This window comes from Papio anubis, chromosome 12 (genome assembly GCF_008728515.1).
Source record: "Papio anubis isolate 15944 chromosome 12, Panubis1.0, whole genome shotgun sequence".
Classification (NCBI taxonomy): Eukaryota; Metazoa; Chordata; class Mammalia; order Primates; family Cercopithecidae; genus Papio; species Papio anubis.
The window spans coordinates 5727126-5738431 of record NC_044987.1 but is presented as its reverse complement, the minus strand read 5'-3'; the positions used below and the strand labels follow the sequence as shown (position 1 = coordinate 5738431).

At 43.4% G+C, this 11306-nt stretch overlaps 1 protein-coding gene across 6 annotated transcripts in view; it reads right to left on the bottom strand.

The window, feature by feature from the left end:
* Positions 1-378: 378 nt before the first annotated feature.
* Positions 379-11306, bottom strand: part of ARHGAP32 (Rho GTPase activating protein 32) — a 221007-nt gene continuing 210079 nt past the window's right edge. For 5 of the 6 annotated variants that reach the window (XM_003910951.5, XM_009187664.4, XM_009187663.4 and 2 more), the window contains 3 exons: positions 9467-10345; positions 7732-8777; positions 4175-6427 (listed from right to left, as the gene is read on the bottom strand). In XM_003910951.5, the coding sequence (XP_003911000.3) occupies positions 4175-6427; positions 7732-8777; positions 9467-10345 (4178 nt within the window). Of the gene's footprint in view, positions 6428-7731; positions 8778-9466; positions 10346-11306 lie in introns of all 6 variants that reach the window. The other variant, XM_009187662.4, reaches the window with a different exon arrangement.

Here is an 11306-nt window from a genome sequence, read left to right as displayed (position 1 = left end):
TTTGAAGGATCCTGAGACAAGCTGATTCAGTTTCCTGAGAAGTGCACACTTGGGAACCAGGCTGCAAGAGCAGAGCGCGGACCCCCTCAGGAGCAGGAAGCAGCAAGTCAGCCCAGACTCTCCAGGACAGATCAAGAGGCCTCCACCACTCTACAGGGAACAGTGTTTGACTTGGGGGAAACGTGGCCAGGCAGCAAAAGGTGGCAAATAGGTAACAACAGGAGACACTTAACCCCTTTCCTCAAATAACGGACCACTGGGCATAATAGGATGTGTCATAAAAACATGTGCCTTTGGTCCTAATTCCCCAAATCAATTACCCCCACTATTTCATTATAATTCACATTAGGTCAAAAAGGAAACACATACACAAAGCAGTCTGTTTTAACCTGAAATAATTCTGTTGATATTCGAATCGCTTTCAGTGGGACATTTGCTTTAAACCACAAGATATCTCCATCTCCAGGTACAAAAAATCCCTTCTTCCCTCCCCTGCCACCCCCCACCCCACCCCACAACCAAAGAAACAAACAAAACCCAAACCCACAACTCAGCTTCAAATAAGTTTGCAAGAAATGAGACTCTAAATATTTACATATGGGGCAAGAAATAAATCACAAAACTATTTACAAAAATACACAAGCTTATATGCATTAACAATTTACACCAGTTCACAAAAATATTAAGACATAAAAAAACACTATATAAATTAAAATTAAAAACTCAAAAGTATGATCTAAGACTTCCTAGGATGCTTCTCTCATGCAGGTCATGGTTGAAAAATCAGGTTTTGCTATTCAGAATCTAAACTGTAAAACCATTTTTATTCTTTGAACATTAACAGTACTAATCAGATAAGGAAAAACCCTCTGTGCACACTGACATTATCTTGCACACGTTATAATACACCATTCCTGACATTTCTGTAACACACAGTGCTGAAAATCACATGCCTCTAACCATGTGGCAGAAGTAACTCTCTGACATACTTTTACTTTCATTATTACTTTCTTACACATTCTGCTCAAGCAATACTTTGCCAACATACTAAATGGGTGACTGACAGGGCTGAAAACAGAGAAATGAACTTTGCAGGCTCCTTCTTTAACTAAAGGGGCAAATTTCAAATTTACATCGTTTGCGTCTATTACTGCTCCAAATGTGGTAACCTACTCCTCTGTCCCCACTCACATTAGTAACAGTCCCTCCTCTCTACAGAATTAGTCCTAGAATTTTTCAACCTGACCCTAAATTTTAAAAAATGCTTTGCCATTGTAAGAAACGTGCAGGCCCTACACGTGGGACCATCCCAGGGACTTGTATGTTTGAAAGGAAATTGAATATAGTAAGAAATAAGGCTCAGATGAAATTTATTAGTAAGAAAATGGCACCTCTGGGATTGTTAGCAAATTTTTTAGCCAGACGTCCAGGGAATATTTATTTCAATCAGACCAAACTGTGGAATCAGAATTTTGCCAAAAAGATAAAATCCGGAGGCAGGGCTCTGAAAATGTCAACAGGATTAAATTATGGGTTTAATGTATAAGGCAGCTCCACTTCCTTGATCATAATGCTCCGTGTCAAAATTGGAAAGTAATAACATTCAGTTACTCTATTTGTGAAGCCACACACGGTGGACTGTGCTGAGGTATCCGGCTCACAGTGATTTGCCGTCCGATTTCCACCCCACAACGTTAGAAAGGGAAAGATGCTGGAAAAGTCTCTCAAATAACTGAATCCAAAGTTAAGGCTGCTGCTAGCATGCATTAAATGAAGTAACTCTAGATTTGATCTAAAGTTTGTGTTTCACGCTTATAACAGTAATTGCAATCATCATTCTATATTCGAAATATTTACCTGATATTTCTAAACCCATAGGACATTTATGAATAAAGAAATTGCTTTGAGGAATTAACCCTACTATTTATAAAAAAGGCTTTAGTTTCAGGACTAAACAATGTGTGCGACAACAAATCCACAAATATTACAACTGGACCGGACTCCCTGGGTTACTTCCTTCAGGCTCTCAGTTACTGAAGCCATGTGTGTCTCCTGGTCACAGCAGCCCCTCTTCCTAACCTCCATGCTGCTGGTGAGAACTTACAGGGCTGGTGAGGTCTCCAAGGGGCAATGGGTTGCCTATTTGACAAAAATACGGTTAAGGTAAAAAAAATTAGTGCCACATATTCACCAAAGGTCAAACTCCTGTATGTAGCACCCAGGGTGTTTTTGTGCCAAAGGGAAGTATCCTAACAAGTTTCCTAGCACTTTGACTACATACCAGTTGGGTCTGCACTTTTAATGTAGAGGCCTCAATTTCCAGACCTTTTCACATATGGCTGTTTCAAGGTTTCTACTACGGTTTTTACTGCATCCCTCCTGTGAATTCTAAGGGAACAAAAGAAAACCTTATAGAATATTCCCACATATCAATGTGTTGTTCTTAAAACATTTTATTTCTTTTTCTAAATATAAACCCTTAAAATGCACATTATTTTTTAAAATAAAAACTGGCATGAATCCTAATCTTTATACAATTTCACAGCAATAATAGCAGCATGATTTTAGCCTCTTAAAAGATTTCCTCCTCTGCTCTAAATAAAAATTAATTTCAAGTTCTAAAAAGCCAGAGCAGCAACCATCCAATAAATGGAATGCAATTCTCCTAGTGTCTTCTATAGACTGAGCGTTTAAAATATGTGAATGTATAAAACTTGAGTATTATTAAGAGTTATGGAACGAAATGACAATCTAAACTCATTTTGTAAACATAGGACTGCCTTGCTAGTCTGATGTATTTTATGGGGTGGAGGGAGCTGAGAACATAGAATGGGGTTGGGCTAGAGAGTTCCTACTCTAATAAGGAATGCAACTTTCAAAAGCTGCAGGTGTTAAACATGTTTAACATGTCTCCAGAGTTATAAAGAGCTATACCTGAAATGCTGGTGTAGATGGTAATTACAACACGACTGTGACCACACAAGTACAGAGTAAGCAAATGACAGTAATGGCTTAGGACAGCAATGATAACTGCCCAGAACTCCACTGATGAAATGGGGCTGTGTACTAAGCAGTTATTGCAGGAACTTGCAGTCTAATAATAGATAATTTGTAGCTACTTAAATTCCCAGGGATCCTGTACTCAGGTTTAGAAACAGAAACAAACACGGAAATTTATATTCATAATAAATTATGTGTGTCTATCCAGTCAAACCATGCTGGGCTTTTTTAATGAAAGAAAGCTGATAATTTAGGAAAACCAATGGTATGACATGTTTTACTAGAATTACAATTCACCAAACATTATTGAGGGGTGGGGTAAGAAGAAAACCTGAAGGCAGGCAATGCATTAAAAGCATCAATAAGAGTTTTCTGGTGCTAACAAAGTTCACTGACAATAAGAACTTTACTATCTTCCACCTAAGAAGTTTCCTTAAATACTAACTTTTAAAAATCCCTTCTGTCATGATATGAGCCCATTCATTGAACCGTGAGGAACAAGGATGGAAAATAAGAATAGAAAAAGTATGGTTCAGCCTGAGTCTAAGTGGTCTGGTGTTCTACCAAATGTTTAATTTAAAGTCTTAATTTCTTATTTTTAATTATAATGTTGCTGTCTGACTGACTGATCTTGAAGGATCAGGGATTTTTCGACGACTCTAACTGAACACAAGCTCCTTCTCAGATGGGGCGACTGAAGTGAGAAGAGTGTGTCAATCTGGGCAAGTTGTGCAGCTACTGATGGAGAAGCAGGGACACAACAGGGAATGCAGAAGCCCTACCAGGACATCGATGTGAGCTGCTCTCAATTATGCAGCAAATACTAAGAAGAAAGGACAACGCTGAATTCGAATTCAGTGAAAGGCAGTCCTCAGGCTCTTTCAAGCTAGCCCTAGATCTGTGTCCTGCGACAGGTTTCTCTACTGGGTTTCAGCACGGGGTTTTACCATCCTTCAGATCTTTTCTAAAGACAAAAATGACAAAGTCTATAGATGGAAGAGGTGGTAATGAAGCAGGGAAGGGGAAAAAGATGGTGATGTGTTTCCTTTTATTATCTTTTTTTAAATGTGGCCAGGGGTTTTATAGTATTTTTTTTTTAATCTTTTTGGTTATTGAAAAAAATAGAACAGTCCACTGTCCAGCAGAGGCTGCTTCAACTCTATTGCTCCAGGGCTCATTCTGCATGGATCTGCGTTTCAGGATGCTGCAAGGACAACTCTGTGGGCAGGAAGGCCCCTTGACCCAAAGCTGTAGCATAGGTCCTGCTCTGTGGATGGGGAAAGCCGGGGGGCACATACGTCCCCATGCCGCCCCCTGCAAAGACTCCCCGCTGGTGCTGAGGCAGGGGGTGGTAATCTTCCAGGTTATCATACTGAGACACAACAGCCACGCTGCTCTGGCGCTTGCCGTGCGGTTGGTATTGGTACAGCACACTGGGGTCCCTCTCCACGTTCTGGGTGTGATGGAGTTTGAGGCTATGACTCCTCTCTGGTTTAGGGGGTGGGACCATTGACTGAGTGAGGTGTTCTTCCTCCTTGTAGCAGTCTCTGGAGTGTTTCTCTGGGGCAGAAGGCTGCCTAGCCCAAGGTCGCTCCATCTCTTTGGAGAGCCTCACCTCTTTGTGGTTCAGTCTTAAAGATTCTTGCCCGGATGCAGCATATTTCACTCCAGAGTTATGGTAGCTGACTGGCTCAGAAGTGTCTGGAATCCCTTTGGACCCATAATCTAACTGGCCAGCTCCCTGGGGATAAGGGGGCCCATTCTTTGACTCACAGAACTGCCTATGGCTTGCTTCCTGGTGCGCCCTGTGCTCAGGGAGACTGCAGCCCATGTCAGGAAGCTTCCTGCTCCTCAGGCTGCTCTGCTTCTGCGGCAGGGATGGCTTCTCCGGCTGCGTGCTACCATGGCCTCCGTGGTGGTGGGCTCTGTCCATCTCTGCCTCGGGATGCCTCCTGTAGAAGCGGTCCTCTCCGTCGGGACTGATGGCCTTGGCTGCATGGCGGCTTTCCTTTCCTTCTGCCACTGAGAGAAGTCCAGTTTTCCCAGGATCTGATTTACTACGCAGATGAATGACATAGATCCCACCCAAGTCGTCCTGCACGGCCGGGGTCATGTTATCATACTGGGACATGACAGGCCCTTTCACCTTCTGCCGAGCACGGCTCTCTCTCCGGATGGACTGCATGCGGTATTTTTCCATGTCCTCAAGATCCCATGAGGTGTAGGTGTGCTTCACATCAGCCGCCGGAGGCATGTTGACTACATTATGGTCGTTGGGAGAGAAATAGCCAGTCACGTTGGCCCGGGGACGTGGAGGCAAACCAGCATAACTGTACAAGTTCTTTCCTTGCAGCCTAGGATTGTAGAAAGCAAAGTCTCGATTGGGAAGGCGGTGAAGGGGTCTCAACTGGACTGTGCCATAGGCATCCACATCACACAGGGCCCCATCTGGACTGTAATAGGAACTAGAAGAGCTGGAATATGGGCTATACCTGTAGTGGACCCGGCCATTCTCAAAGTAAGGCTGCAGCTGAGTGACGTGATAATCGGAGCGGGCCTGGGAGGACTGATATGGCTTATATTGGTACAGGGGTCTTGGGCAGTAGGCTGGCTCATCATCTGGGGGAACTTCTGTCCGTGAAATGGGAACAGAGCGAATCATGGAAGACGGCGGAGCATGGAGAGACTGCACTCTCCGGATGGTGGGGTATGGTGGAATGTCTTCAGGGTAACAGGTATTCCTAACAGAGGAGCTCAAAGACGACACATACTCGATCCGGCTGCATGGCTTGGAATGGTGTCCAGATGCGTTTCTTCCTGGGGCCACATATGTGTTATAACGAAGACCCATGGAGGCTGGTGGCTCTGACCTGGCACCATACACTTGGTGCTGCTCCAATTTACTGTGATGTGGAGGTACACTCTGGGGACGGTACTGGCAGTTTGGAGTCATACTGAAATGCAAACAGTTTTCTGGACCAAAGGGTTCAGTGGTGACATCGGGCCTAACAAAGGAGGAGTAAACTGTTTTCTGAGAAGCATGCTTAGGTTGTGGGACAGGAAGTGGTAAAGGCAACGCATCATCCACAGAGGCGGATGAAGCAGTGACAAAGGAATGATAATTTGAACTGCTGGTGGCATCTGCACTGCTGGAGTGTATGGCAGCAGCCATCTTACTCTCCATCGTCCTGGTGGGGGGCAGTGGTGTAGGAAAGCCACAGGGATGTGCAGGGACAGACTCGGCACGCAGGTGCAGCAGCGGGGCCCGGGCACCATCCCGCACTTTCTCAGGCAGGCCTGGCTGGACAGCTGTAGCCATGGGACACTGAGCAGCAGCTGCACCACTGTCACTGATGAAGGCAGACGCAGGGTCATCCACGGCTCGAGGTTCAGGTGGCCTCTCTGGAACTGGAACTGCTCCTTGAACCTATTGAAAGACGATAATACTATGGGTCTATTTTTTGTTCCGTCTATGAATCAAGTACTATTAAATTTGTAACTCACAAATTGAGGCTGGTTGGGTAGCAGCTTGAACTTTCCCAAGCCATGTGGTTGCAATGAATCTGTACCCACTGATAGGAAAAGAAGGCTGGTGCTGCTATTTTGTATAAATATAGTATTCTCTCTGGAGAACCATTCAAAGTTTTCTAATTTATGAGAGGTTTTAAATGCGAGGCGAGGTGGCCTATGGCATGATTTTAATATACAAACCAAGAGAGGTTTAGTCAAGTAATACTGTAGAGCTTAAAAATACATACCCAGTCTCTTAGTCTAGCTCAGTCTCAACACCAAGGACATTTTGTTAAATTAAGAGTTAATTCTATCATCTGGAGAGACTTTTGAAATTCACAGTTGTACACAGTGAGCAGCTTTAGGCCTTCAAAAATAGGGAAAGGCAATATTCAAATCAGAGGCTACTGCCTCTCCCCTACCTTTGATTCCACCTTAGTCTGGCCAAAGATAATCCTCATACTGAAAACATGCTATCCTTGAGAAGCAGTAAACACAGCATCCTCCACTAAGGTCTAAAATCTGAAGTCCTATTAATAGTTCAAGGTGACTAAGAAAAACAACCTGTGGCACTTCTTAAAATATGAGGAAATTCAGAAAGAAACCTTAGCATTCTGCACACTACATTCTCTCACTGAAACAGGTGCCTGACTATGGGACAAACTGCTGGTGAATGCTAGGAAAGTCACAAAAATCCCAAGGTACTATAATCTCTACACTTGCAAAAAGTCTGCAAGGCAGACAGTCCTACGGATGTTTTGAGAATGAAGTATTTTCATTGTGTAACTGTGAATAATTGGCAGAGAGTAGGTAAATGACTTGCCCAAAGTCACAATCAGTCAGTGATGGAGTTGGAATAAAAAAAAAAACAAACTCACAACCTTAAAGCCCACTTTGTCTTACTAAGTGTTACTAGGAATAAACTAGTGTTTTACTAGTTTATTGTGTTACTAGGAATAAACTACCAAGACACTTTAGAAGAAAAGGGAGCAGGTACAGTTAAGCTATAGTCATGGAGGAGCTACTCCCTTTCCTCGGGAAAAGCCAGCATCAAGGTAACGGCAGGCTCCAACCTCAAATGGGAATTATTTCATGGAAACCAGCCATAGGGCTTAAAAGCAATTGTTGTGTCTGACTCAAAGGTAACAACACACCCTGCTGAAAAGTGACATACCTTTGGTAATAGTATATTTCATCTCACTGATATCTTCCCCTTCTTACCTTGTGGGAATTATTTAATCCTATATTGGTTGCTGCTTGTACCTGCCCCACAACTGGTGGCTGCTCTGCAGATCTCTGGGAAGGTGGAGGGGGAAGGGGACGATTAGTTCTGTGCGTGCGCTGAAGGGTGGCAGCAGCAAAATCAGCAGTGGTGGGTTGTTCAGCCACATCCCAGCTGACTTCCTTGGTGCTCATTTGGGCTGTTGCTGGAGTAGTTGTCATGTACGTCATGGTGGCTGTGCTGGTATTCTCTTCGGGGGACCCAGAAGGAGGATAGATTTTATCCCTAGGTAAATTAGGAGGTGTGGGTGATTTGTCTGCAAGGGACCCAGAAGGAAGGAAGATTTTATCCCTAGGTAAATTAGGAGGCGTAGGAGATTTGTCTGCAAATTCTAAAGGGTGATGGGGTTTATCCACACTTGCACCAAGGTAAGAAGGAGGCTGATCTCCACTGTAGAAACGGGGTGGAGACTGGACCTGATCCAAGAAGGAGACAGCTGGCATACTGTTCTTCCCAGACTGGTCTTCAGGGAAACTTATAAGATCATCACACTTCTCTGAGTCTAAGGGAACTGAAGTAATTCTGGCCTTTTCTGGGTCCCCAGATAAATATGTTTGATGTGGCTGATTCCCTGTTAAGTCTACTTGGTGATATTGCTCCCCAGATTCAGTTGTGTTGGAATGGGTAGGATCCCCAACAGCTGTTGTCTCTGGTAGAGGATGGTCACAGTTTCTTGGTGCATTATTCTGGAGGTGGAACTGCTCTGCTGGTCGATCGGTTTGGAAATAGGCCTTATCTAGAGCAACTGCAGAGTAAGAACTGGGCAGATTATCTTCAGTTGTAGCCACCGCTATATCTCCATAATTTGTATACCCAGCCTGAGAGGTCCCTGGTCTCTTCAATGACTGAGTTGAGGCTTGCTGTGCGGACTCAGCTAATGCTAGCGCCAACATTCGGGCAACATTTTTCGGAGGCGGTGGTGGTGGGATAAGAGAGACTGAACTGACAGGAACGGAATCCTGAGGGGGGTCATGGGTAACTGCTCCTAGTGGGAAATTGGGAAAAAAAATGAGAGTGAAAAGGTAGCTTACGTTATCCTAAATGGAAAGCCAAACACTCCCCATGTGATCACTAAAAAATAGGTGCCTTCCATATTTCAAAATGGCAATCCATGATCTTCTATCCCACATGCAAATGCTGTAGAAAACACATCTGGTGCAGAAGGAAAACTAAAACAAACAGTGTATAAAGACCGCAATCTCTTCTTGAATTGCTACAGAGATGGGGGAAAAAAAGCAGATCCCTCACCTGGCTCAGAAAAGATTGCTTAGAAAACAAGCTTCAAGTGCTTACAGACTGTTATTATGAACAGTTTTTACATTTGATGGTGTAGGCTGGCTTGTTAACTTGGAAGGCTACAATAAAGATATTTTATTAGAAGAGAAAACAGAATCAAGAGCTACGCAGTTGTGCAAAAATTATCCACGAATTCTCACTGTCCAAAGAGATAAGGGGACTTTTGTGAAGATTTGAAGCAGGACCATTGGCCCTTTTGGGGAGTTTTGTTTGACTGCTTTTAATTTAGGGCTTTGAGCCATCAGCACCACCCAGAAAAGCATTCTCTTTGATTAAAGGCTAGCTGTGGACAAATTTCTCTCCTAAAAGGCACAGATGGCACACAGGATTGAAGATCCCTCTTAACTTAAAGAAAGAATGGAGGAAAACAAACGGTACCTGTCTGAGTCTGTCCAGAAGCTACAGCCTTACTCTGACTGCTTGAGACAGACTGATCCTCTTTCCCTGGTAACTCTACTTCTTCAGCAGCCACCTGGTCCAGGGGCTGGACTTCAGATTCACATCCTTCTTGGGCATCTGTCTCATTTGTTTTCATCTTTACTATCTGGGTGGGGGATCTATTTGTGGCATCCCTTTCTTCAATGCATTTGTCCCAGGCTGAAGATGATGCATTCTGAGCTGTGGTATTTGAGACTGTACCAATGACTTCTGACACCCGTGGTGGTAGGGTCACTGAAATTGGCTCAGATATGTTCATAGAAGGTGATTTGCTTAATTTCCGTCCTATCTTCGGAGAGAAAGCATAGACGACCTTTTCCGTAAAGGAGGATGGCTTAGATGATTTCTCTTCAGTTGGGCTCAAGTCCAGGGTAAAGAATGGACTCAGTTTCTCCTGAAGAGGAGAGACAGGTTCAGAGCTTGCTGTGCTTCCTGGAGTCTGACATTGGCTACCACCTGTTTCTGCATCCTTTTTATTGGCACTTGTTTTATCCTTGGAGTATCCTGGTGAATCTAAAAAGGAAGCACCACTCTCCAGACATTCTGATTCGGCCTTAGGAGGACTACATTGAAATGACATTGGATCAAAATCCAGGCTGGCTACTCCAATGTCTGGTGGGCTCAAGTCAACATCCTCAGCTGAATGAGGAGACATAAGGGCTGGGATATGAAGCAGCCCTCCTTCCTCCTCACTCTCATTGTCATGAGGCAGATTATCATAGGAGTTACAGCGATTCCCCAGCATTTCTCCATTAAAAGAGGCAGACAGTGCGTCACTGGAAGATCTGGGTCTTCTGGGTCGGAAGAGCTTAGAATCACCTGGAAAAAATGAGTAACAATGTCAAAGTATGAACATCCTAGATACACAATGCTGTGGTAAGTCACCTACTCAGCACAGCAGTAACTTACTGTCTAGGTGAAGGAAGTGTTACTTCTCATTTTCTTTCTGAAAATTCTTTCAGGGCACACAGATCATTTAAACTTGAGATAATAGAACTCCCAAACCAAATGCTAAATAGCGAACACGTGACAGAATCAGAGGGTGAATGCAGTATTTCATGGTCTGGATAGGAAAAATACCTCAGAATGCTTGGATTCTATTACTAATCCAACACTGATTCTTGGTGTGACTTTGGGCAAGCTTTTCATTTCTTTGTCTCTTATTTTATCACTGGCCCTCATATGACTTATGAGGAGGAATTAATCACTTTGAGTGGCGTTTCGAATCTTTAATAGCAAAATGGGTTTTTTGTTTTGTGGGGAAACATCCTTATAATATTCAAATTTCTAAATAAACTGAACTTCTCAATGAAAAAATCTTCACAATCCCATAAAGTATTTACATATATTTAGTAAAAAATTCCTTTCAGATACTAAACAAGAACCTCATTTTTTTTTTCCCTTAAGAATAGGCTTTAAGTTTCCCAAGCAGAGTCCTCAAGAGTGGCAGAGAGTATTACATAATTTTACAATGTTGCTAAATATCAAACTGGTAAAAAAAAGAAACTATTCTATTAGGATTATTTTAATTGCCATAGTTAAAAAGTAATTTAAAGAGGCAGAAACTATCTTAATAAATATAAATATATTGGTCGGGCACAGTGGCTCATGCCTGTAATCCCAGCACTTTGGCAAGCTGAGGCAGGCAGATCACCTGAGGTCAGGAGTTCGAGACTAGCCTGGCCCAAATGGCGAAACCTCGTACCTACTAAAAATACAAAAGTTAGCTGGGCATGGTGGCGCATGCCTGTAGTCCCAGCTATTCAGGAGGCTGGGCAAG